Source organism: Nipponia nippon, unplaced genomic scaffold (genome assembly GCF_047370975.1).
Source record: "Nipponia nippon isolate SJK-2023a ecotype South Korea unplaced genomic scaffold, ASM4737097v1 scaffold_3, whole genome shotgun sequence".
NCBI classification, from domain to species: Eukaryota; Metazoa; Chordata; class Aves; order Pelecaniformes; family Threskiornithidae; genus Nipponia; species Nipponia nippon.
The window spans coordinates 116,659,264-116,685,992 of NW_028262347.1; the positions used below are offsets into that span (position 1 = coordinate 116,659,264).

At 45.2% G+C, this 26,729-nt stretch overlaps 1 protein-coding gene across 20 annotated transcripts in view; it reads left to right on the top strand.

Moving 5' to 3' along the window:
* TCF7L2 (transcription factor 7 like 2) overlaps positions 1-26,729 on the top strand; it is a 181,387-nt gene that overhangs the window by 60,343 nt on the left and 94,315 nt on the right. For 17 of the 20 annotated variants that reach the window (XM_087764694.1, XM_087764693.1, XM_087764704.1 and 14 more), the window contains one exon: positions 4,108-4,209. The exons of the other annotated variants lie outside the window; for them this stretch is intronic. In XM_087764694.1, the coding sequence (XP_087620820.1) occupies positions 4,108-4,209 (102 nt within the window). The remainder of the gene's footprint in view (positions 1-4,107; positions 4,210-26,729) is intronic. 20 annotated transcript variants of the gene reach the window in all.

Consider the following 26,729-nt stretch of genomic DNA (forward strand, 5'->3'; position numbering starts at 1 on the left):
CTGCATTTAGGGCCGAGAGAAGAGGATTTCCTGCTATTTAGTTGCTTGAGGAAGGAAAGGATTTACCTCTCCGCTGTAACAGGACTTAATTTTTCTTCTCTTTAATAAGAATATCTCAGCGTAGGGCAGCAGTAGTAAACCTGCGAAAGCAATCACGCCTCTCCCCCCTCTCCCTTCGCCCTCCCCGTGCCGTGATGCGACTCCCCCCCTGCCCGAGCATCCTCCCGTCCCGGCTCCCAGCCCCAGCGATGGCTTGGTGTCTCCCTCCATCGTGAAAGAGAGAGTTGTGGAGGGGGCGGCTGCTGCGATGTCGCTCCCTCGGACGGCTGCCTCGCTCGGCCCACCATCTGGATCCAGTTAGCTCTCTCGGCAGTAGGGCTGAGTCTCATTTCCTCCAACCAGTAATGTTATATAGGCAGTGATCCTGTTCTGCCCTAACATAATTGAAAATTATGTGTATTGTAGACTCGCAGCGCTGAAATGTAGACTCGTAAAAATCTGTGGCTCAGGTAGCCTGTGGAGATTGAATTTGGCACACAATGAAGCTTTTATGTAAAGTAAGAATTATAAGCCACCACATCAATATTGTGTTACAGGCATGACAATTCTTGGATGAGGAGGCCTTGAGTCAGGCTCGTCACCTTAAACAATGCTAATAGTTCATACTTTATCAACGGGGCTGGCGTTTTGAAGCCAGCAAATTGGACTTTTTTTCTTTTGCAGATGTCCCGCCATTGAAGCTGTGGGTTCGTTAGCTTGACGCAGGCGTTGGCTCCGGGCTCTAGCCCTCTCTGTTTATCTGACGGACAGAACATCTCGCCCTTGGCGGGGCCGGGATGCTGCTCTGGATCCTGGCCACTTGGTAGAGCTCGTGGAAGTTACTTTATTGACCCTTGCACATTACTGCTTTCCATGGGGACTGTTTATATTATTTTATTTTTTCCCCCCACTGGTGGAAATGGAAGCTGTCTGTGTGTGTGCTTGTGTGCAAAACTGAGCCCTCTGGGTTTGGACTATTCCATGTGCGTGTCCAAGAGGAGAAGCAGCTTTAGCTGCATTTAGTATTTAGTCTTTGCACTGTAAGACTTCTTGGATCCTCTTTGGCAGGGGTGGGTAAGAGGAGGACTGGACTGAGAGTCCAAACTAAGGGTTTTAAAAGCAGAAAAGCAAAGTAGCAGTAAGATTTTCTGAAACTTTGATCTTGCACTTAGGCTGGTTGGCCTGGTGTGGGAGCACTGGCGCTGAAAGTACGGGCTCTTGTGAGATTGAGGTGGAGCAGGAGCAACCATACCTTCTTGCCCTGTTTCTTCTAAGGGAATTTATTGCTAGTAAAGAACAGCAGAACTGACAGTCCTGAAGGCTTTGTAATCCCTGCAATAATTACTGACTGGATGGGGTCTGATGTGAGCTTGCTCATGCTGCTGTGTCAGTGCCTCAGCCTGCCCTTGGGGCAGTCTCAGAGAAGCCCACGCATTTCTTGGCCTGTCTTTTAGGACAGCTGCTGACCTGAGCTTCTTCGTGCCTTCATGGGTTGTCATGGTTGTAGGAATATTCCATGGTTGCTTGTGACCATGGAGTAGTCATGGAAAAATGAGGGCGGTTGGTTTATTTTGGTGGGTAATGGCTTAGTGGCCATTTCCTGAAACGCCACTGGGTTGAGCTGGCAGGTTCTTGTAAGTGCTTTAGCTGTGGTAGCAGTAACTTCTCACTCTCCGAAATGGTTGTGGAGTTTGAAACAGAGTCGTGTACCATGAGGCGCACATCCTGTGAGGACGTTTTCCTTGGAAGAAGGGAAAAATACTTCACTAGCTGGCTGGAAAACCTGAGGAAGCTGGTAGTAGCTGTGACCCGTCAGGACCCTTTCTGCAAATTCATACGCCCCTTTATGTGGTGGTGTTACGATCGCCGTCTAAGACAACTGATGGACTTCTAAAAATGTAGCAGTTGACTTGTTTAATAGTGCCATCTGCAAATCTGAAATGTGTCAGATTTGCCCTCAAGTTAAGCAGCTCTCAGCCGGCTTAGGTTTTGGGATCATTTTCTGTGCATTTGGGTTGCATTTTTAAGCACTTTTTTGAAACCACAAAGGGTTAGAAAGTTACTTTAACATCATCTCAACTCTAAAATTTATGTTGTGGTCACCTATATTGAAGAGCAGGGATTTGATACAAGCGATCAAATATCTGGAGGCTTACAATCGAGTCATAAGAGAAATGTCACTTATGGTAGACTAGTTCTGGTTTGTTTGGGTTTTATTTCTTGTTTTTAAGAAGTGCTGAAACATTCTGGTCCACATTGCACAAATCCCAAATGTGAAGATGAATAAAAACAAGACTTCTTGGAACTTGAGGAACTCGTATGGGGCACAAATCCAGAGTATGGGTTTGTTTATTTGCATTCCAGTAGCTCAGAAATCTCAGGCCCTCCAAGCGATGGGAATTGGTAATGCATCCTCCTGCTGACTCCTGCTTTTGGTCACCTCGGTGCCCAGGGTCTTGCAGCAAACAGGCCTTGCATGCTAGCAAATGTTTTGCATACGTGAGCAAATGTGATAGTGATGTGCTGAAAGCATGGAACCAGATCTCCTTCCTTCCTTCATGGAGATTTAGAAATGTCTTCCGTTGTTCGCTTGGGGTGGTGGGGGTTGTTTGTGTGTGGTTCTCCTTCAAGATTACCCTTTTAAAAAAAAAAAAAAAAAAAAAAAAAAAAAGAATGGGTAAACATAACTATTTCTCTAGATATTTCTAGGAATAGATGTTAGGTCAACCAGAGTCTAGCACTAAATAGGATCTTCTGCAGTGGCTTGATCTATGCATACAGATGCTTTTCTTAGTTCTGGGAGGGGGCTAAAGGTATGTGGCAGTACGCATTTCTTCCAGCACGATATAGGGCTTTTAGAGATCATGTATTAACCAGTATGCCTAGGTGCAGCACCATGCTGAGAGAAAAGCTTGGGCTGAAACTATATTTAGATGTGCTGTGCAGAAACCTATGTAGGCTAACTAACTTCTCTGTGGGGCTGCTCTTGGTGAGAATTGAGCACTTCTGATGCAGCAATCTGGGCACCAGCTCGAGACTTGACCTGTTTGGTGGAAGCCTTGAGCTCCAGCTGGGGTGCAATGGCTCCTCCAGTGAGTTTAGTGAGAGGACATGCATGCCCAAGAGCAGAAGTTTTTAGTTGATATTTGATGCCGGTTAAATCCGTGGGAACGTTCTGCTCCTTCTTGAAGTGTAGTTAAGCTTTTTTTTGCTTTTGAATCAACACCCCCTTACACTGCAGACTCACTGCCTGTGTGTATTCAGCCTATCTGCTGATGACAGTGACATAAAGAAGTTGTGGCTACCCCTGAGTGCCTGGCCAGCGCAGCTGAGCCTGAGTGCACCAGGCTATATTCTGTCTTGGACTTCATCAACTGGAGAGCTTATTAAGTTTGGCCTTGTAATTGAATAAGTTACACTGTGCAAGTCAATTAAGCGTTGTCCAACAGAAGGTTTCTCTCCTGGTGATGATGAGCAAGAAGAAAATAATCCATGGTGACTTCCAGAAATGGTGAAAAGCAGGGAAAATAGGTGCTAAGACCCAGCAGTGCTGGGTCTTTTGGGGTAGACTTCTGCCTTTAGGGCTCATACAGCGCTGGGAAGCCAGGGGAGTTCACATGGTGCATTTGTTGAAAGAAGGCTGACAGATGACCCGTTAAATAATGAGATCATATTCTTAACCCACAATACGTGTTTTCCCTCTCCTAAGACTAATAATCCACCTTCTCCTCCCTTGTCCCATCCTCTCCATGGTTTTGGTATTTTCTTTCTGTGTGGGTTTTAGTCGTCTTCTAGATTTGCTACGATTAATAAAATCAATGTAATACTGTCTTTGCAATCTGCTTTATTTTTTTAATTCCTGAACTGTAATGTGGTGGTATGAAATTGTTAGCGTTCTGCACAGATTTTGTCTCCACAAACATGCAAAGTCGTCTTAATTTTTGTTTCAGTTCCTTGCATAAGTTTTAATTTATATCTTTTTACCCATGTTACCTAAGATTTGTTATTTTTTTTGCCTTTCTTTTCTGAACTCATTTTTCTTTCCCCATTTTTGTTTCCTCCATCCAGTATCTGCAGATGAAATGGCCACTGCTTGATGTTCAGGCAGGGAGCCTTCAAAGTAGACAAGCCCTCAAGGATGCTAGGTCTCCATCTCCAGCACACATTGTTGTAAGTAAACGCAGAAAGATGTTCTTCCTTTGTTTAAAAAAAAAAAAAAAAAAAAAAAAGGCATTTGACATTAATGGCATTGGTGGTCATCGGTTTTCTTTTACGCAAACCAAAAGAGAAGTACTTCAAAACAAACAAAAACCCTAAAGAGCCCATGGTAAAAGGAGGGAATATATTTGCTATTGCTGGCCTGTTTATGAAGTTATCGTTAATGTGCCTCATAGGAGAGCAGAGAGTTGAAAATGCTCTACATTTACACACTGCAGAATTACTTAGTGGCAGTGAAGTCCAATCAGGCTGCTTTACACATCAGACAATGTTGAACTGAAGAGATTGAAGAGACGCTTTCGGAAAGCATTAAAAAAAAATAAAAACCAAGCCTGTTCTACGGCTTTTAATAAAAAAAAAACCACAAACTTTTCTTTTTGCAAAATCTTGAATGAAGGTTCATGAGACTTGGTCAGCGTTTTAGCTGGGTGAAGGCTCAACAGAGCACATGTCCCTTTGGGTTGTGATGACTTCTCATTTAGTATAAATGTTCACTACTTACCTGCAAAATATAAAACTCTCTTTATAATAAGTAGCATTGCTAAAACCAGCTTTTTTTATTAACTTCTCAGGGAAATATTCAGTTCTCTGTTAAATTTTCTTGCTTCTGTTGTAAAAACAATGTTGAGTTTGAAATGTTAAATACAAATTTGCATGCGAGGGGTTTGGGGTTTTATTTTACTTTCTAAAATAGCGTCTGTAGAGGTCTAAAAGGAAACTGTTTATTTATATGGTGTTCTGCAAGAGGGGCCTTACACATTGGCCCATCCTCGCCCAGAGTCAGTGTCAGTGCCGTCTAATGCTAAGGAGCATCTTAGCTCTGAGCGTTCATCTGGGAAATTTACCTCTGGAGAAGATGGCACGTAGTGGGTTAGAGTATTTCTTCTAAAATACTTTATCATCAAGTTTTACATGATTTTTTTTTTTTTACTTTTTTATAACCAATGTATGACAAGGTGAATTCCAGGAAAAGAAACATTGCTTGTTCTTTATCTTTTGTTACACAGTCTAAAGCTGGCGTAGCTGGTAGATCATCCAAGGCGCATATTTGTTTTGTTAGAAACCTAAAATCATACTAAACATTTTTGAGGAGCTTCTTATTCTGTTGTTGTCTCTTTAACTTGAGAAGTTTCAGCCCTTTGCTATGTCTTAGTTTTTTATTTAAAAACAAAAAAGGTTTCCTATCTTTTAGAGTCCGTAGCTTCCAAACCATCCCTCAGTACAGCAGAGAGGAATGGGCACAGGACTGGTATTTGTTTAGTTGATATGTAGTGCTGGTTGCTTCACTTTTTTGGAATGACACTGCTTTTTCCTTCCCATCCACTTGGGCTGCCACTGGAGGAAGAGATCAGAGAAAAGATGTTTAGGCTGTTTATTTAGAAATCTGCAGCCATCAAAACCTGCCCATCATCTTATTCTTAATAAGAAATGAACCAAAGTAACTTCCTTATTTTAATTCTCTTTTTACTGCTGTGCTGGAGGACCAGCACGGGGAGCAGGAGCGTTCCCGGGGCTCTGGGGCCGGCGCGGCAGAGCAGTGTCGGGCTTGCGGCAGGCGATGGCAAGGGAGCAGGAGGTTTCTCCTGGCTGGCTGCAGCCTGGGAGGGCAGGCTGAGTTTGTTGGGTAGCTTTGCTGGGGATCACCTGCGCTTAGCAGTGCTGAGCATCCGCTGTCCCCGAAGCCTCCTGACGCGCAGGAGAGAGGGCGCTTGCCTTCAAAAACCAAAGCAGCTCGTTGTGTCGGGTGGCTGGTTGGGGTCCCAGCTCCCCTGGCCTTCTCCAGCCTCTCCACTCAGGTGTGGGCAGGGTGGACGTGGGTGGACAACACAAACGCACAAAAAAAGGGATCAAAAAGCACAATAATTTTGGAAAATAAAGAGTAACCTGTTTCCAGGGAGGCTGAGGTTGATCTGCCTTGTATTTTGACCATTTATGGGGTTCTTATGGGTCTCTTTAAAAGCTGTTTCACTCAGCTATTCAATAAAAAGCATATTTACCATAGCAACCACTTAGGCCGTGAGGAACATATACTACCTCCGAGATGGAGGCCACCTTCCAAAAGAGCCACAGCTGGCATTTGTAATGTGATCTTTTGTGCTACTTACAATGTTGGAGGGAGAGGAGGAGGAGGGAGTCGAGTGGGGGGGCGGGGAGCAGTGGGGGGGGGGGGGAGGTTTGGGGGGGGTGGTGGTTCTGCAAGGTTTAATGTTTATTTCTAACAGCAAACTGTTTTGCCTTGTTCTGTTAAAATAAATAAATAAGGGACAGCTTTTTCCACCCTTTTTCCTGGCATCCGCCCCAGGCCACATTGATTCTGTGGAATAAAAATGGTCTTATTTTTGGTAAATAAAGTTAGAGCGGGTAATGGCATTCGAGGGAGATGAAGTGGCTGCAGATGCCAGTTGGCCTGTGATGTGTCAGGCTTCTCTGGTGTCCCCGTTCGTCGCTGCTGTGCCTGCCCACGGCACCTGGGACCTGGTCGCTCTTGCATGAGGCTCTACACCCATTTCTGCATATGTGAAAATGCAATTAACCTTTTTATGGAACAATGAGGGATATTTCATGGGTTTGTTGATGTTTCTGTGCAAGTGTAATGTGTAACGTATAGGGATAGAAACTGGTTCTCCACCCATGTTGCTGTGTCTTGTCTACTCGCCAAGTGTACCTATGCCAGTTTTTCGTCTTGAAATCAGTTGTGCTGCCCTGAAGATCTGTAGGAAAATGCGAACACCTGCAAATCATTTCTTATTTTTCCCCTATCTCTGAAATCAGGATTTGAGGCTAATCTTTATAGCTGGATTACAAAGAGAGGAAAGGAGAGTGGGGGGGTTTCTCCCCCCCCTTCTTTCTCCCCTGCCCCTCCTTCTTTTTTTTTTTTTTCTTTTTTTTTTCTCTTGCTTCTCAGTGCTGAGCTGTGACTACCACGAGCTCCGTGTCAGGGCTGCAGCCTTTACACCCACCTCCAATGAAACTCCCCTTGGCTTTCAGCACAGGTTTTTAGCTTAATGACTCAGGGCTGCAGAACATGGCTGTCTATAATGTCTTAAGTAAAGTCTGCACTATTTGTCAGCCGTTCTGCTTTCAGATTTGTTTAAGAACATTAAGTTAAGACTACAAAAATCGAAGCAAAAGACCAGCATGAATAATTTGGCTGGATTGCCCCCAGTGCTCAGCACCGGGTTAATACTGCTTTTCATGGTGCTTGAGAGAGTCTCCAAGGCCCATAATGAGAAACAGAATATTAAACTGAAATTATGTTCAGCATGTCTTAAGGAAGGTACAGCATGAGGCTCCATTTAAGACCAATGCATTTATTTGCATTTAGGTGCTTCACTTGTCTTGTATGACTCTTGCATCTTGCTCTGGCACAGTCATGCTGCTTATCTGTGTCCAAAGGTGAAAGAAAACAGGGAAAAATTGTTTTAATAGTACGCTATTAAGCTTGCTAGGTCAAAATTTTGAATTCAGCCTGTGGATAGTACTATTATGAGGCTGGGATTTTTTTTAAGGGTTTTTATGGTTATTTCCCCTCTTTCTTTCTGACCTTTGATTTCATTGAAGCTATTAAGACTTTGTAAAACAGTTTCAGCAGGAAGTTTTTGGGTGTAAAGCAGACCCCAGCTGGATGCCTTGCATGCTCCTCTAAGTGGGTTGGGTGCTAGTTGTCCTGAAAGCCCATGTTCAACATGACCCTGATCTGCTCCATGCGTGTGCCGCCAGCGTCGTGATAAGGATGAGATCTGGGTGCCCTAGGAGTGGGATGCTCACATGAAAATTTTCTGTTGTGGGATGGACAGGCAAGTGAAAATGAGCATGGCATGTCTGCACAAGGTTTCTCCAAAATCTGCTCGCTACAGAAAGAAAGCTCCTTTAAAACCTTCTTTTATCTATGCATGCATTCCTACAACTTTAAGGAGAAACACAGTGATGTTCTTCCCTGTTCTCTGCAAAGTAAATACTGTGACTCAGCCATACCCTGTTTTGGGCAAGAGTATGGGTGAAAGACCGGTCCCAAGTTCCTGCCTCCTGCTGTCTCGGCTGTACAGAGACTTGCTTTTAGCTTCCTTTGTACCAGGCAAAAACATTCAGAACCCAAAATGGTGGTGGTTTGGTACCGTGTATTTCTTACAAAACAGCTAAAGGTTTAAAAAATTCCTACATTTTCTTCCGCAGGGAGGGCTTTTGAAGTAACTGTAAATGTTACCTTGGGGGAGGACTTTAGTACTATTTGGCCTGGGTTTTCTAATATGTAATGAACGCAGCCATGATGTAGACTGAATCCCCAAGAACAAAGAATCACTATGCAGTAGTGTATCTAATCCCGCCCCCCCCCCTTTTTTTTCTTTGCTTAAGGAGGTAAAAATGTGTTTTCAAAACATAATATGACAAACAAAACTGAAGGCAAAACCATCTCAAACGTACTCTCTGTACTCTCTCTTCTCAGCCTCTTTGAGGTGTGTGGACAGCGGGTGTCTGGGACCGCTGGGTGGTTTGGAGGGATCAGAAGTAGTTTCCCAGAGTGGTTAGAGTTGAAGCTGTGGAGTCTGCCCTGCCTGGTCTCTAATTTCTTTGTCTTGTGTGGTTTGCACTTAGGCGCTTTGAAAGAAAAGACAAATACCTACAAGTAATCATGAGGTTTATCTCAGCTAGGTTTTAAAATCCACCTATAGCGTCCTTTCAAACAGTGGGGTGCATCCAGACGTCCTGTATGTATGGAGCCATCTGGAAGCATAATCTTGCAGCTTCCACTTGCAGTGCCCCAAGAGGGCTTTTAAAGTTCTTGCTTTGTTTGTCTTTAATATTTTGTTGTAGAGAGGCTGTTCTTCCTCTGCAGTAACCTCTTGAGATCTTCTTGGATTTCAGGCCACGTGTGCCCATGATGGGACACCCTCTTCCCTGGAGATCTGCAGGGCAATCGTCTGGGTATGCAGACAGTGTTGAGAGTTGCAGGAACATGGTGGTGGTGTGGGGGGAAGGAGTTGGGCATCATTCGTGTCAGTGCCTGGGTATTGAGAGGGGCATGTGCATGGGGAGTAGGAGAGGGCTGTGTGTCTGAGCTGGACTAGCAGTCCCTGATGGCAGGTAGGTCACGCCTTGGTGCATGGACCCAACACACAAATCCCCAAGACTCACACTGCAGAAATATCCATGCAGACTTAATTGGAAAGCTCCTTTAGTGACTCTCTCCTTTTTAAATGCTCTATACTTTATTTGGCTAATTGCTCTGGCAGTTACAAAGTAAACAAGATGTTTCATTAATACATGCCCAAAAGTGTGCAAACATCTTGTCCTGAATTTCAGAGCTGCATGGAATTAAGCCACAGAACAAATTAAACTTGCTGAGAATTTTGTGGCTAAATCTTTCACCACTAATTCCTTTTGATTTTTCACTGGGAAGGGTTGTGTTTAAAAAAAAAATCTGTGTTCAAACCTGAATGTTTAGGGCTAAGTATAGAATTCATCTACCAGCAGCCCAATAAAATTATTTTGGATGGATTCCTATAAAACACACACATTATATTCAGTACCCACTAAATATGAATGGGCAGCCTAGTGCTTGGTTTGTGTAGAGCACAGAAGAAATGTGGACTTCTAAAAAGTAATTCACTTGGTAATTTGATGTGTTTGCAAAATAGTTCAGACTTTAGGGGACTGCTTCATGCCGTTGTGGGTACTCTGTGGCACAACGTCCGTCCTCTACAGACCTTATTTAGGTACTGGGGGTAACCCCTCTGCATTAATGTTGAGACTGGGGAAACGTGCAGGCTTGTACATCTTACCGTAAAGTAAGCAGGAATTTAATGCTTCTACAAACATCAGTCAGCACTAAAGCACCTTCAGAAGACACCTTGGGGCTGGATTGGCAGCTGGGATGAATTGTCACGCTCGGTTGTAGTCAGGAGATCTGTGAGTAGCTCCAAGAACTCTGAAGTATTTGGATGTTGCGATATTTCAGCTGTGAATAAATGCTGTAAAATGTATAGTACTGCCAACCCCAATTGTTCTAGGATCATGAGTCAGGCCTCAAAAGATCATGAGGATTGGTGGGGGGCTTTTTGGTGTTGTTTTTGTTTGTTTTCTGTTTCTTAAATAATACATTTTGTGTTCTCTTTATTTGTTCTCTGGTTCCTGAGCCTGCAGGGTATACTCCGCTCATTCTCAAACTTTTCTCTACAGCAGTTCAGGAGCTTGCTGTGTGCTGTAAGCGGAGGCTGAGGTTCTTCCCTAAACACTTGACTTCAAGGCTACCACGCTTTAAGAAAAATAGCAAATATTGCTAGACTGACCATAAAATCCTAGGAGTTGGCAACACTAAGCATTGCTCCAGAAGGCAGCTGAGTAGGGGTGTTACGATATGCTCGGTGCAATCTGTTGAGCATCCGTTTCTTGTGAATTACCTGGCTGGACTTTGGGAGAGCCTGGTCCTTGGTGCCTGCAAGGGCTCTGGTTCACAGGTACCGGGGTGGCTTGCCTTGAGATGGCTGCAGTGCACCCTGCTCCCAGGCAGGGCCAAGCTTCTCTGATGTTACTGGAGACAGCTCAGCAGGTCCCCCTGAAGCAGCAGGTTTATAGCCCAGGATATTGTGGTGAACCAGCATTTTGATTTCCTGGAGGGGCTGTGCTGCAGCTCCTTCTCCTGAGCTGGAGCCCTGAGGTTTGGCATTTTGGCTTGTCGTGGCACAGCAAAATGTATCTGGTATATCCCTCTCTGACATATCCAAATATTGAAACTCTCTGGAAGAGGGGGAAGCAAGATGAAAGCTTGCTCATCAGAGATCCTTAAGAAAGACTAACTATGCTGCCTTCAGTGTGGTTGGAAGTGCATCCACTTCAGGCTTCCCTCACGTAGCTTTTGTTTATAAAATACCCACTATGTCCCAAATGGAACACAATACGAGTGCCTTAAGTTCTGGCCCTTTCTGACCAGCTGGTTTGGGATACTGTAAAACTGCAGAGAGCAGCATTTCAAGGTAGAAACCTACACTGGGGAAGATGGTTTAGGAAGAGAGTATTTTAGCACAGAGGAGCCCAAGCTGTGTTTTGGATTCAGTCACATGGCAGTTTGTTATGCTGGAGCATGCACTTTAAATTAACTTCTAGGGACCTGTGTGGGCCTAAAATTAAATATCGGCAAGCCATCAGCTCTCCTGCAGAAGAGCGGTTGTGCCGAGAGGAATGGAGAGAGTGCAGACGGTCTGTCCCTGAAGCCCGGGGTGTGCACGGGGACTGCAGCAGCAGCCGTGCACGGCGGCTCGGCCTTGGCAGCGGGTGAAGAGCTGCGGCAGCGCTGGGTGATGCTGGAAAGCCAGATGGGTGGGCCTGTCAGATCAAAGATGATGTGTACCGAGGGTGGCAGACTTGGCAGGGCCGCTCGCCGCAGGTCCTTCTCCCCGCACACCCTGTCTGCAGCTGAGGTTTGTGGCTGGATTCAATCTGGAGCTTACAGAAGTAGGTATTGAATAATGCAGCCTGGTTTGGAGCCAGGACCCGTGCCGACTGGAGCAGGAGCAGCCATCGTGTGCAGAGCAGAAGATTTAATGGGTATGATATGTCCCCGGCACTGTTATTCCCCAAATTTCTAGAGCCGCAGTCTTCCCTTTCCAGTATGGCTTTGGGCTTGTTGACGCAGAGCGGAAAAGCCCAAATATGCAGTCGAAGTAGCTGTCTCGAAATAACTATTCCTCATTATCTCTCCATGCGGCCACTCTTATTCAGCAGTAAGAGGTCCTTTGTGTGGTTTAGCTTAATCTGCTTTGGAAACGGATTAAGCTAACTCTCACAAAGAAACTCTTAGTGCTGAATAACAGTGTCCACACGGAGGGATAATTCGAAATAGTTGTTCTGCATTTTTCAATTCACACTTGAGCCCTTGCACAAAAACTTCCCCATGCAGATGAGCCCACTTGAATAGGAACCTCCTATTTTCTCTCTAAACAAGGTCTGTGTACTGTGTCCAGGTGCTGTAGTAAAGAAAACAGCACGTATTTATCATTAACAAGAAAGGAAGGAAGCTGGCATTGCTCGGCTCAGGACCATTTGTTTGCCCAGTTGCTCAAACCCGGGATTATTGCTCTTCTCACCAGTTCATGCAGTTTGGGATTAGATTAGTCATGGGATACTTCACTTTCTGGACTGTACAGGCATCTGTACTCTCTCCTGTGGAAGAAACTGGAACTGCCTAGTAAGCCACCGCATAAAAAGAAGGAAGGATGCTTTCTCCTCTGTCCTATGCAGACCTAATTTGGCAAGGGGAGACCCATTTTGGAAAGCTTTTAGAGAGTTAGAGATGTTGCAAATTAACAAGGAGTGATGCCTTCGTAAAACAATCTCCCACCCCTAATCTCTCCCCAAGCAATGTTCTGTGCCTAATTTCACAAAACTAAGGTAGAAATTTTTGTCAAACAGTCTTTGCTTTGCATCCGCAGTGGGTTGGTTGCAGGAATCTGGTTCCAGGGGACCTTGCCTTGAAGCTTCACTTGTACCCAACAGATACTGGTGAGCAAAATCATTCAGCACTTTCCTGACATGGGGAAACATTGCTTGCTCCTCTATTTTACTAGTGCAGCCAGAAAGATGTTGAGTAACTTTCCCAAGGTGATTTTGAGAAACTGATGATTTCCACATTCGCATTTTATAGCGGGAAGAAAAACCCTGCAGCCCCACAGAAAAAACAAAAAAAAAGAAACTGAAGTAGTTTTTGAAATCTAAACCTAAAATCCTAACATATATCAGACCTTAGAGGAAAATTACTTTTGGTGTATTAAGACCCTGCATATCCATGAGTGCTTGCGTCAGATGTACCTTAGGTCTCATCTCTTGGAATTAGGAAGTTTGGGGGAGCTGAACCAGTCGTTCCTCTGCCCCAGCAAGCAGTAGCTCTGCACCCAGGCTTGCCTGTGTAGGAATGATATATATGTAGCGAGGGATGGGCTGGTAGGGGGGCCTGGGTATGCATGGTTTGACCCCATATGTGTATGTATACAAGAGAAATGGTGCTTTCTGACTAGCCTCCCTGATGGAATTAAGACGTAACCAAATCTTTGGGTTTGTTTGGTTTTTTGTGTGTTTTTTTTTTGTTGTTGTTGGGTGGTTGGGGTTTGTTTCTTTTTTTGGGGAGGTGGTTTTTGGTTGTGGGGTTGTGTGACTTTTTTGGTTGTGGGGTTTTTTTTGTTTGTTTGGTGGGTTTTGTTTTTTCTTTTTTTTTTCTTCCCTCACCAACCCTACCCCTCTGCTGCCTTCTTGGTGCAAATTAAGGACCTGATGGCCTCTCTGAGCCTTGCAGTGCTAGCCTGCAGAAAGAGGTGGGTCTGTGCTAGTTTCCTAGGAGAGGCAAGCGGTTCTCTAACACGCATTTTTCCTGTTGGCAAGACTCAAAGACTTCTCGACTACTATTACTGTGGAAACTAGCTTCCCCTTCCTTTCTGTTTTTTAGGCCTTGATTCAAGAAATCATTAAACGTGAGCTGATGTCCACCCGTGTTCAGGACAAGACTTATGTGTGTGCTCAAAGTATTGTCTTGTATAGTGATGCTTTTCTGAGTTGGGGCACTGGAACTGAGCATTTATATGAAATGAAGCCCCTTCCTGAGAGATGGTCATGGCTTCTGCCTGTGCCCCAGCTAGCAAGTACTGAGAAAGGAGAGAGAGGGAGAGAAGGAATAGCATGTCCCGAGCTCTTCTCCCCTGGAGCTTGTCTTTGTGCTGACTTTTTTCTTCCCAGGGCTAAGGCTGTAGGAGAAGGAGACAGCCTGAAGGAGGGTTTTGGTGTCTTGTTGCTCATCTACCCACTGGGAAATGCATGAAATCTCCATGGTCTCCTCCCATGGCTGGAAGGATAGTGTCAGAGAGGAAAGACAAAATAATAAGATTTTGCCCCGTTGTATGCCCGCAGAGCTCTGCAATGTCAGTATTGTGTGTTGTGGGGATGTGACTGCCCTGTAATAAGGAAATGGTATTTTATGGAGGAAAGCAGAGTGAAGGGACCTGAAAGCCTCCAGACTTTCTTAGTGTGCATTTATGACTGTGAATGCTTTTCCTGCCAAGCAGCTGCATGGAAGCAGTATCATTAGAAAACCTGAAATAGTTGCAGCGCATGGAGTTTTCCCTGGCGGCAGAACTTCTGTTGCTGCATGTTGGGCATGTCTACATGATTAATTAATATGAAGCAAGCAAGGGTTTGAATTGCTAAAGCTGTAGCTTCTCCACGTTGACTCCCCGTCTCGATGCTTTTCAGGCATGCCGAGCTCTTTGGAGGGAAGTCATTTACTGGACGTGAAGTAACCTGCTCCTCATTAAAGGGCTCTGATGGCTAGGACAGGTTACCTTGGGATAAGCTCTGGTGTGAATCTGAGGCATGCTGGTTGCTCCACAATTGCTGCCTGAGGGGTAAATGTGAGGTAGTAGATGCCATTTGGACTGAAGGTGAAGTTTGCTCGCATCTGTCCGGAGCTGAGCATGTGGCTGGGCAGTTACAGAGGTGCTGTAAGACCTTGGTGAAGCTCACCCTGCAGTAACTTGTTCTGCTCGTCATGCCCGGAGCAAGTCCAGGGAGCGTACGCTCACACCGTAGATGGACTAAGCTCCATTCCAGTGTAGGCGATCATTTGGCCACCACAGATCACTGTGCTGAGGAATCTGCGGGATGAGTAAATGGTGAGAAAATGTGAGGGAGCAGCCCCAGCACTGATGGAAGAGAACAGCTAAAGAGCTGGTGCCCTGATTGCTTTCTGGCCGACTCAGCTGCTCCTCACCTGGGCACCGAGCCGAGCTCACGGCTCTTGCATTAAAGCATCATCCTGCTTCTGTTTACTGGTGGCCGGGATCGAGTGCCTTAGTCTGGGATTGCAAAATTAGGGATCTTTCTCTTCCCAAGTGCCATCTAAGCCTGATGGTGCCGTCTCCCTGCGGACACCATGTTTCACTGCTCTGATTGCGGAATGAGTAGGTCAAAGTGCTTGGTGCAAATTAAAGATAATTTCATAATCACTTTATTGTCACCTATATTTAAGGGGATCTAATAGGCAAGCTGCTCTCAGAAAAGCTGGTTGTTGTCCCTGCCCTGAAGAGCTCAGGTCCAGGAGAGATGGGGTCTGTGCAGTGCAAGGCAGGGCAGCGGTTTGGTTGCTGTACGCGTGTGGTGTGACAGGCACTATATGTATGCTCACATACCTTTCCTGGAAAGGTAACGTGTTCTGCATATCAGATCATGGCAAAGCTGGGAGCAATGTACAGCTCCCCTGACTCCGAGTTCACAGTCCGAACCGGTAGGCTAGCCCGTCTTTGACATGCATATTTAATGCTGTAGTTGCATATTTTGCTGGAGGGGACTAAAGGCAAAAAAAATACAGTTGCTCACCTGTCCTTCAGCACAGGTGAGCTTTGCACTTTTTCCTTGGACATCTGTGAGATGTTTAAAAGAACAACAAGGGTTCCTGACATCAAAGAGTTAATAGCAGTGAGTGTGGTACAATAGCTCATTAGGACTTAAACGTGGGCTGCAAAGTCAGAAATCTTGATAATTTTGGTCTATAAGGACACTGAACTTTCAACCCTAGTTCAGCAATAATAAATGCCTGTTAAGTAAGGCTTCCTTTTATGAAGAGAGGGTGGATGGATGCATTTCAATGGGCTTTAAAAGTATTGCTACTCGTTTCAGCGTCTGCTGGCCGAATGCATCTGGGCATGGGAAGGCATTTCAAGATCTGCACAAAAAGCACTTTGAAGTATAACCTTTGTGAGCGTCTTAGCTAAACCTGACTGCAGTTGGAAGCAGCACTTTATTTATTTATTTATTTGTAAGACCTTTTCTTTTAAAGTTGCTTTAAAAAAAATAAATCCACAAAAATAAACCTGTGAGCAATTAAATGAAAATGCAGTTTTGAAACTTTGACCCAAAGTGAAAGGTGGCAGCGTATGTTTGGCTTTCATGTGGATGTTTTCATAACCAAATATATCGGTGCTGATTTTTGAAAACAGGGGAAGATGAAGCTGCGCTCTGGGATGGAGTTCAGGCAGTTGCTCGGGCTGGCAGCCCTGCTACCCTGGAGAAAAGGGGCTCAGGCATGTAGCCATCCTCCAGCCCATGCTGGCTGTGCCCGTAGGAACCGCAGTGAGGAACTAAAAACTTTTTAACAGCCCTTTCATCTATCTATAAAAGGATCCTGCAGACGTTACCAGGGCTAAGATTTAAAACAAATCACAAGTGACTGCAAGTCACAACTTTATAAGTTGCAATCTTCCCTGCCTTGAGTTTGCAGGCCTTGATGCAGGCGGACTTCTGCTGAGGTCCTACATGAGACTCAAAGTAGCGTGCGTGCATGTGTGTGTGTGTGTTTTACCTCGCCTCTCGGAGAGCACGAGAGAGACCTCCATGAAGAGAGTGACAGGGTTTGATATAAACCAGCAGGACTGCATTGCTGCCATTATTCGACAGTAAACCCTTTCACAATGCCATATGCTGTGCATTCCAGCGCAGCGGCGGAGGGTGTGATATAGTTAAAGCACACTCGGCAAACAGGAAAAGCTGGTGACCGCTGTGTGTGCTTTTCATGGAGATAAAGTATTGAGAGCGTAACGAAAAAAAAAAAAAGTGCTGGGAATGGGGGGGAGAGGATGGCGGGGGTGAAGGAGAGGGATATATTTTGGGCCTGACACCCCGGTCATTACGAAAACGCAGGCAGGAAATGCAGCCGCGGAGCAGCCGAGAAAACGCCACTTTGCTCCAAGATGTTTGTTTTACTCTGTTACATGTATTTTCTAGTTTACTGCTGGGTATCGGGAGTGGGTGTGGTTTTTTCTTTCTTTTTTTTTTTTTTTATTTATTTTCTTTTTGAAGTTCCTGCCACTCTGGCTTAGTATCCAACTCCCTTCCCCTCTACCCTACCCCAGTTAATAATCAAAGGCTATTTTAAGGGACTAGAATACAGTAATGCATATTTCATACCCCAGCAAAATGCAAACATTGGTATTTAACCTAAGTGTAGCTATTTCCCCGCAATCACTCTGCAAAAGGCATTGCAAAGCCGCCTCGGAGTTAGGCAGTCGCTATTGCAGGGCAGTGAGGACGGCAGGGGGATGGGACCAACAGGTCCTCAGATGGGGAGAGCTCTGAATCATAAACACGCCATAGCTTTAATAAAATAAATGAAGTGGAGCCTTTTCAGCCGAGGGCAGACTGTATTGGGGCAAGCCGGGCTTTTAACATTGGGAGTGAAAATTGACAGGCTGAGAACTGGGACATAAACAAAAATGTCAGTCCCTGGGAGTCTTGTTCACTGGACAATGTCTCAATTGTTTCCGTGATTTTTCGCAGGCAGCAGGGGATAGTGGGAGATTTAACTCTTTACCAGCCACGCAGGCGCTGGAGGTGCTCGCAGAACGAAGAAGTGGCGGAAAAGAGCATTTTTTGTTTGGAAACGATTAAGCATGTCAGTGGGTGATAAGGAAAGGTCATGCTGTTCTCTGCATACTTGTCTGCTGTTCAAGTTGGGCTTTATGCTTCTTTAATTTTGTTTAGGTTTTGCTGCTTGCCTGGAAAACTGTTTTTTTCCATTTTTTTCCTTTTTTATCAGGAAAAGTGAGATTATGGGGCAGACTGGTAGATATTTAAGAAGGGGGAAAGTATGTTTTTGGGGGGTTACATTTTAATTTTTATTAGTATTTCTTCATTAAATGGCTGACGGGCGAGCTTGGATATTTTAAGGCTGTCTAGATTATTTGGAACAGGCTGAAATATGAGATAGGGAATGCCCTTTATTTTATTAACCGCTTTAGAATTTTGCTTAAGTCTCAAAATAAAAAGCCATCTTCAAGGCAGGCAGAGAGAGACAAGGAGCTTAGTTGACTCATCATACTTTTGCTTTATTTATTATAAAAACAAACTCTGAAACCTGTTGCATACCAGCCCTACGTGGGCAAGGTTCAGAAAGCTGTAACTGGTAATTCTTTACTCATCGGATTTTGAATGTACGTTTTGTTGTGGGTGAGGGGGAGGAGGGCGAGACGGCAAACCGAAGTTGCTTCTTCAGGGCGCAAAAGCTGTTGAGGTTTATTTGCAGGAAGATAAATCTGTTTTAATAAAACGTGGGTCTTGCCTCAGTTGAGTGAAGTTGAAACATTTTGCAGGCTGAAAGCCAACTCGCTTGGTGTGCAGCAGCCCGGTATTAAAGGTCTGGGATATGCTGAGGTTGCTTTAACTTAATTTATGGAATAATAACGTATCCCGTTTTCGTATCCACGCATCCTCCGGCTGCTTTGTGTTCGGATGCATGTTCGCAGCCCCGCACTTTCTCCCGCTTTCAAATTTCTCCTTCCCCTGCCCCCCATCCCCTGCCTGCGCGCAGCCGTCCCTGCCTGCTGCTCGCTGGCAGGCAGGAGGCTGGGAGCCGCCGAGGGCTCTCCGCCGCCTTCCTGCTGGGCAGGAAATTGCCTCCTCCATCAATGCTGCACGCTCCTAAGGCAGCAAAACTTGGGCTCGTGGGCAGGCTTCTCCGCAGGTTCCGAGTTGGGACGTACACTCTCCGGTGTGATACGGATGGGGAAAGTAAGCCGTTGCTCTCCGGATGCTTCCCCCTGTGTTTCACGCTGATGGGAGAGAGGGTGAGGGTAAAAATAACTGCGGTGTCCTCTTTGAAAAAGGCTGTCTCCAAAGACCAGAGCGGGGAGGGTGAGTTGCTGCCCCTCTCAGAGTCTGGCCAGGACTGGAGATACTGGGCACACAAGGATTTTCCTCCTTGGAAAATCTGGCTCCGTATGTGTTTTGAATTGATACTAGTTTCAGAGATTTAGAAAACAAAAGTTGTTGACATGTTGGAGCAGTTGGTTCCCTGGGTAAGTATCCTGAGTAGAGCTGGATTTAATAATTTATAATTAATCATTCGTGCAGCGAAATGAATTGCTCTTCCTGTTACTAAAGGATCACTGAAGAGATCGTGATTTCTCTTGAAACTTTGTTTGTTACTCATGCACTCGTCTCAGCGTTTTGCCTTGGAGATCGTCCATGAGCCGTCTTCAGAGCTGGTTGGTGTTGGAGCTCCTCTGAGCAGAGATGAGGAACATGTGATGTGTTTCCGTTCCCTGCATTGAGCAGCAAATGATACTCTTTAATTAATAAAAGTTTATTTTCCATGAAGAATCTCCAGCACTTGCATAAAATTCACCGTCTTGGCAAGAGTCCTTACCACTGAATTAATTTGCTGGTGTAGGCACAGAAAGCAGTTAGATTTGTTAGTTAATGAATTTCTCTTATTTGTTACAGAGCACAGCATAAAGCTAATCTAGCTTGGATTGCCCTGGTTTTGTGCGTTTATATATAAACACAGAAGGAAAGAAATCAGCTTTAGTATTTCGAAGTATTTTCTTAAGACTGTTTTGAAATTTCCATCCCTTTCTAGACATGAATAACAGTCAACTTTGATTTGAAAATAAACTCATTACTGATAATAACAGCCTACAAGAGATCTCTGCTTCCCTGCTCCTCCTCATCTCCTAGAGAGGCTTAACTGCTGTTCCAGGTGAAGCCGCTATTTTTAGTGCCATTGCGGAACATGTTCATGAGATGTCTGCTGTACAGCCCATCTATGTATCCGTTTAGTTGCTATCAGTACTTTTCAGGGCATCTTCTCCTAGATATCCAAATTAGCGAATATTTTCTAGTTTAGATGAACCGGTTGGTGGGGAGAGGTGGGGACGCTGAGGAGAAAATGCTCCTTGTAGATACGTGGCAAGCTTTCAGGCAAGCTCCAGCTCAGTTGTCCAAGATGAACAGCATCTTTAACGTCTGCTTATGTTGTTAGGTGCCACAAGGGTTTTGGTGAAGCGTAAGCAGTGGGGCATCTGCTCTGCTTTGTCTCCCACCCTCACTTGAGGACATACCTGGAGGAGCTCGTGGAGCTTGGGTGTCGTGTGCTCTCATGTCCTTTCACCTTGCAGGACCTGAATCCAGCTTGTGGAGGTCGGGAAACTAGCAAAGCAAGAAATGGGCTAAGTCAGGCTTTGTAAGAGTTGGATGTTGCTTGCCTGCCTTCTTCTGGAGTGAGCACGTGCTGGGTGGTGTAAGGGTTCGGATACTTCTTGTTGCCATGCTTCTCCTGTGAATATTGACCCAGCCTGGGGAGATATGGGCGTGTGTGTGGTGGTGTTTCAGAGAAGAGCTCAGAGAAATGCTCCTGTTTTTCTGGTTGAGTGTTTGGAGGCGTGATGGAGAACTGCCACAGATTTGAGATATGGTCACTGAAGTAAGGCGCTCTCCCTCCCCCTGTGCTGTCAACAGGAGAGCTGTGCCCGTCTGAAGGGATGAATGGACTCCTGTACGGCTCTGAGCTGCCCTTGCACTGGGTAAATGCTGTACTAGAAATGGCTTCTGTTTCTGTGAAGAGGGAGGAGGGGACTTTAAATCTCCCTTTTGCTGCTCGAACATTTTCCTGGTGAAACCTCAGGGTAAACGCGTACGTTCAGTTTGGCTGGAATCTTCCCTGTGGGCCACTTCTCACCAGCATCTGCTGCACCCGCATGCAGAGGTGACGGTGGAAGTTCTAGATAATGGTACTTAGCACTTATGTAGCACTTCATGTTTCCAAAGTGCCGTACAAACCCAAGGCTCCCTATCAGTCCCTGGGGGAAGATGGAGCTTGGTATTATTACCCTCATTTATGGGCAGAAAAGCTGAGATGCGGAGAGGTTAAGTGGTTTGCCCAAGCCCACACAATGAGTCAGTGTCAGCCCTCAGATTAGCCTTGGAGTTTTCCTGGCACTTGCTGTCATTGTGCAATCAACTGAAGTGCGTTGCCCCCGTCAGATGCTCCTTGTTGAGTGCTGGAAACTTCATGCAAAGCCTTTTGAGATGCACCGAGGAGATCCTGCTTGGAGACAACGCTGGTTGCTTCTGTTTATTTTAACATAGACTTACAAGATATTTTACAAACCCTTTCAAGCAGCAAAAAGTTGCCTTCAGTGGAGAAAAATGCAGACTGCAAAATACTGTTCAGCTAACGGTGGCATCTCATTGTGCTGGGGAGGCTGTGAATAGCCACATAACCCAGCACTGAGAAGCATTAATCTACGAAGCGGAGCAAAGCAGCCCTTCAGTATCAAGACTTTTTACAGCTTTCAGGGAGGGGAAGGCACAGCGAGAGGCTCTGGTCTGTGGGAAACAATGCCTCATCTGCACACGGGATGGCTCTCGAGGAGCTACTTTATGGTAGCTCCTGCACGAGGATGCTCTTGTTGGAGAGTAAGAGTGCCTCTGCCTAGCGCAGAGTAATTCACTTTCAAAGTAGATTAAGCTCAACTGGGAAGATGCTGTTAATCTGAAGTTGTGAGTTCTGCATCTGTATTTGATCTAGAATAGATATTCTCCTTTAAAATGGCATTTGCGTATTCTAGATTGATTTATCTTTTTCATACAGCGACGAGGCCTCATTTCTCAAATCAGAATTTGAGTGAGATACCAAAATTATCCAATTATTCGATTGGGATGGCAGGCAACTTTCTCTCTCCATTAGGTAATGCAGATTTTCAGGTGGGTCATTGCTGATACTTTCTTAGGATGGGACTGAGGGGACAATATCCGAAGGAGGGTATTTTCCTAGATGCCCAGCAATTAAACTGGCTGTGGCTATTTACAGCCTTGCTCTTCTGAAATAAATGAATGAAACCAGGCTGGAGGAACATATGGGGAAACTGTTGCGGTTCCAGAGGAGGCTGTTGGAGTGGTGTCCTTGGGTTCCTAACTCTCTTGGTCTCCCAAAAAGCAAAGCCAGAGGGCTGGCCGGGCGCAGGCTGCGTGGCGGGATGGGGCTGCAGGCCCGCGGTTCGGCAGGAATGCCAGTGCGTCAGTGGGAAACCACAGGGCGTGGTGCGGAGCCGGCGCTGGCCGGGGAGCTGCGAAGACAATGAGTCTGTGGTAGGCATTAAATGATACTAGAGAGCCCGTGCTAATCTTGGTTTCGTGTGGCGTGGTCTGTTTGGATTAAAATACAAGGGCCAGGGTTTGGTTTTTCTTTTTCTTTTTTATTGCCAGCTCTGCCATCAGCTAGTCTAGCGTCTTGGAGCTAGTCATTTAATATCTTTATTCCACTGAGAAAGCAGGAATAACCTTCCTGCACACATGCTGTAAGGTTGAATTAGCAGGTGTAGGCCAATTTCTGAACTTTACACCAAGCCCTTATACACAGTTGAGTCATTGCATTTGTTTTGCAGGCTTTTACGTTTCCATTTCAGTGGCGGAAAGATGCCTCGTCTGAGCTGGGTTCGGTGGCACGTCCTCTGCAAATACCTTAGTGCGGTGGTGGGAGACCCCAGCAGCCCACCCAGGCAGGAGAGCAAACTCCAAGAAAGCGTTTTTGTCCCGAGCCCATGTGAGCAGTGGCTTTGGGTAATGCCACCTCTTTGGCTGAATCCAGATCATAAGGTTGAAGACCGATCACACGTTCTTTGCTAGGGCTTCCCCCCCCCACCTTGCCCTGTGGCTTGTTTGTGTGATACTGTGTGGGGCAAAGGCACCGTAGGTTATCATATGGCATGTTCAGCTTTCTCGGGCAGCAATCAGTGATGTACCTCCGTGCTCTGAACTGTTACACCATGGTGAAGTATGTCATAAGGTGTCCAGAGATGTTTCCCCTTCCCCCACCGCCCACATGCCAAAATAAATATCTGATATGAAAGTCAAGGTACAGAAGCCAGCTGGATTGTACAAAAGGTCCTGTCTCCCTTCTGTTGATGTTGTTGTTATTTCTTAATATAATTTTCCTGATGGGTTGAGTGACTGTCTACAGTAGAATAAAAGGATGGAGAAAAGATTTTGGCATTTCTTTGAGCAGTAACATGTTCCTTCTTTGAAATCTGGGATTTTTTTGTTTGCTTTGGGTTTTTTTGTTTATCTGCTCATTTGGGCTTTTTTTTTTTTCCCCCTGCTTTCACAAATGGAGAAGAGGAGAAATTGTGTGCATGTGTGTGTGGTGCCCTGCCAAGCAGAGAAACTAAGCAGACAGCCTCTATTGCTTTTGCTCTCACATCTCTAACTTAATTATGGGGGAGGCAAGGGGTGTGTTGTTTAATGTACTCCATGTTTCCAAAACTCTGCACTCTCGCATGCTAGGGGCTGACCACTGGCACAGGCTTTCATTAATATTTTTTATTTACCCTGCCCTTCCGAATTACTACTTGTGGTTTGGGGGCTTCTTTGTAACGGAATTCTTTTATTTTTATTTTTATAATTGCTTCTGGATCTACAGAAGCGCATGTCGAAAATCATCTCAATGTCACTAGTCTTTAGTTCAACAAGAACGCTATAGAAACGAAAGGTTCTGTCATCCATCAGATTTTCTGTTCCATTTGTTGAAGATGAAAGGCGAGCGAATTTAGTGCTCACTTTCTTCTCCTTCTGACAGTTATTGATCCTCCCTGGAACTCTGCAATTCGCGCTTGGAGCCGGCCCTGACACAGGGAATCCCCAATTCATTATGTGTGCGCTCACTAGCGCCGCGGCACTGTGGCTGAGTTGCCCTTCCAGTTTCAAAGCCGTTTGTTATTTTTCAGCTGCACCTTGTGAGCTGGGATTCCACCCCCCCTCCTCCCTTCTCACCCCTTTTGCCTTACGAGACTTTTAATCTGGAAGCTGTTAATGTTTGAGAAACAGCTGCTATAGCAGGGGGGTTAAGTGGTTTCAGAGGCTTTCTTGATTTCTGCAAAATAGGAAATGGCTGAATCTTTTTCTTTGAGACAATGCGGTGTAGGAGGGGAGAGAACCTGCAACCTATTGGTTTTTAGTTGAATTTTATGGTCCTCATGGATGCGAGATTGTCAGGTTAGAGACAGCCCCTCTGTTAAAATCAAGATTGTTGAGTAAGTGTGTTTATTCGATGGCTTCCATCTCCAGAACTAGGGCTGCAACAATAAAAGAAGGATCGATGTAACGATGGGAGGTATCATAATCTTCCATGTCCGTTCCCCCCATGGCCTTTAACTGAAGGTATGTCTGGATGGATGGGAGCGGAGACTGATGGGTTTCTCCCTGAGCTGGCCAAATGCAAGCCCAACACATCATGTTGCAGACTGGAGCTGCCTTTAACCTGGCTGGCATGGTGCATGGGTCCAGGTAACGTGCTGGGCCATACTCTGCTGTGTGGTCGTGTCTTCTGTGCAACGCCTGGCAGAGCAGCCTGCATGGAGGCACCGATCTTCTAGAAACAGATTAGTAGCACTCAGCACTTTCCCAAAAACTCCTGTGCCTCAACACAGTACCTCCTCTTTTGTGAGTGAGGATGGTGAAGTCTTACAGGCAAATTTCTGTGAAGCTTCTACTTGTTCAGTGTTAATGACAGCCTTTTAGTGAAGGTGCAGTGAAGATGTAATCTCTTGGTTATCCCCTGCTGAGCAATACCAAACCCCACAGCTCTCCCCTTTGTTTGTGTAAATGTTCATGAAGTCCTCTGTTCTCTGTGACCAGCTAGGGACGTGTCACCCTTGTTGTCCTCCTTCTTCTCCAGGCTCCTTTGTTCTTGGGGTTTACTTAACCCTTGGCCAACAAAACACGTTTCCTACCAAAATCTTACAGAAAGGAGGGGAACAGCCTCTTTCTAGAGAGGCCAGACCTACCCGGTGTGCTGTGGGTCACGGCGTACCACCTCAGGGCTCAGTCCAGAGCTTGCTGCAGGAGGAGAGGGCAGTTGGACTGGTGAGCGCAGAGCTGATGGTAATCAGGCTTTCTCCAGCTGGTTACAGGCTTTGCAGGAGGTTGGCGGGCCCTTAAAAAAGGGAGTTTCACATCTGCTTTTGTTTATCCTTTTTGCTGCGGGCAAGGCTGAAAACTTAATAAATTGCATGAAACCTAAGGAAGCATGAATATAAAAGAGTATTAGATAAATTACAGAAGCCTGCCTACCTGTAACATTTTTTATAACATAAATGGTACGTGTGTATTATTTCTCTATAAAGTACCCACATGCCCCAGCCTCTCACTGAGGCTCTCTTGTTTAAACATTCCTGGGTTCTTGCTACTTCTGCTCCTCAGCTTCCACCTCTGACTCCTCCCAATTTTTAACATCATTCTTCAGTGGCAGGCATTTAACACACCAGCGCTCTGAAGATGTGATGATGGTTTTTCGAAGGATATTTATAAAGCGGTTTTTAAGTATTTTGGAGGCTCATCTCTGAAGGAGCAGATGAAAGAAAAATCCTTGTAATGCTGGTAGCATATGCACGCTGTACAAAGAATGTCTCAAATACTTTCCTTAATATGTGCCTGTATTTGCTCTAATGTTCTCACCGTTTTTTCAGCCCAGCTCTCCTGGCAGGGGCAGGGATGAAAGGGGAATTGTGAGAGAGAAACAATAAACTTGTAAAACAGACACCTTAGTAAGAGATACTGTAGCTTCAAATATTTGCAGTTCCTTTGTGAAAGAATTGGCATTGCACATTAACCTTAATATAAGTGTAATATAGCATGTATCTGAAGGCAGAATCGAAGAATATGAATTTCTGCGGCTAATGGTTTTTGAATAAATTCAATACAATTGTCTGGCAGTTATTAGCAGAATGTGTGAATCAGGGGCTATGCAACACTGTATACTTTGGAGACCTTGAACTATTTCTACTAGTTAAGAGCTGTTAGATAGAATCCGCTGAAAATTAGCTACATTCAGTTATCACACAATATAGTGAGCTGTTCTGGCAAAAAGCATTCTCTGCTAGCATTGAGGCAAAATAAATTCTTCTGTTCTTCTGTCCTGAATTGCAGATAGTATCTGACTGAGGTCAGATAACCTGGCTTCTGTACATGCACATGCATCTGTGCCACCCATACATATGTGTAAGGAGATCTGTGTCTAGATGTAAATCTTGCCATATAATTTGTGTTGCTTTCATGCCCGGTATGGGCAAGTCCAGGCACCCAGGCTCTCACCAGTCACTGACTGACCCTGTACAGTATGTGTTCCCTGCTCCAAAATATTAGTAACGCCACATTAGATTGGACTTAATTTGGGCTTATACAGAAATAATCAGTGCCTGTGTTATGCAGAATGTCAAGCTGAATATTTGTGATGGCTTTTCCTTGCTTTATTATGAATCTTGTGGGTCTGATGGGAGGAGAACATGGGAGAGGATGAGAAGAAATACAGAGGGCCAGCAGAGTTTGGCCTTCTATATGCTGAACGTCACAGTTCAGTGCAAGCCAATGCAGAATTGTGTTGCTTACTCTGGTATGGCATCTGGGCTAATTTGTCTCGCTGATTACATTGGGTATAGAAGTATACTGTTGCCATTAACATCGTCCATGACCCAGGCTGGTGTCCCTTCCTGAGCTTTATGGTGCCTCAAGAGCATCTGAGCTGTCCTGGAGCTGGTGACTCGGTGAGACCAGCAAAGTGTAAAGGTCTCTGTAGACTAGGGCAGTAGTATGCTGTGAGTGTACTTACATGGGCAATACACACTTTAAATAATTATTTTTAGAGAAGATAAGTGAGTTTTTTGTCA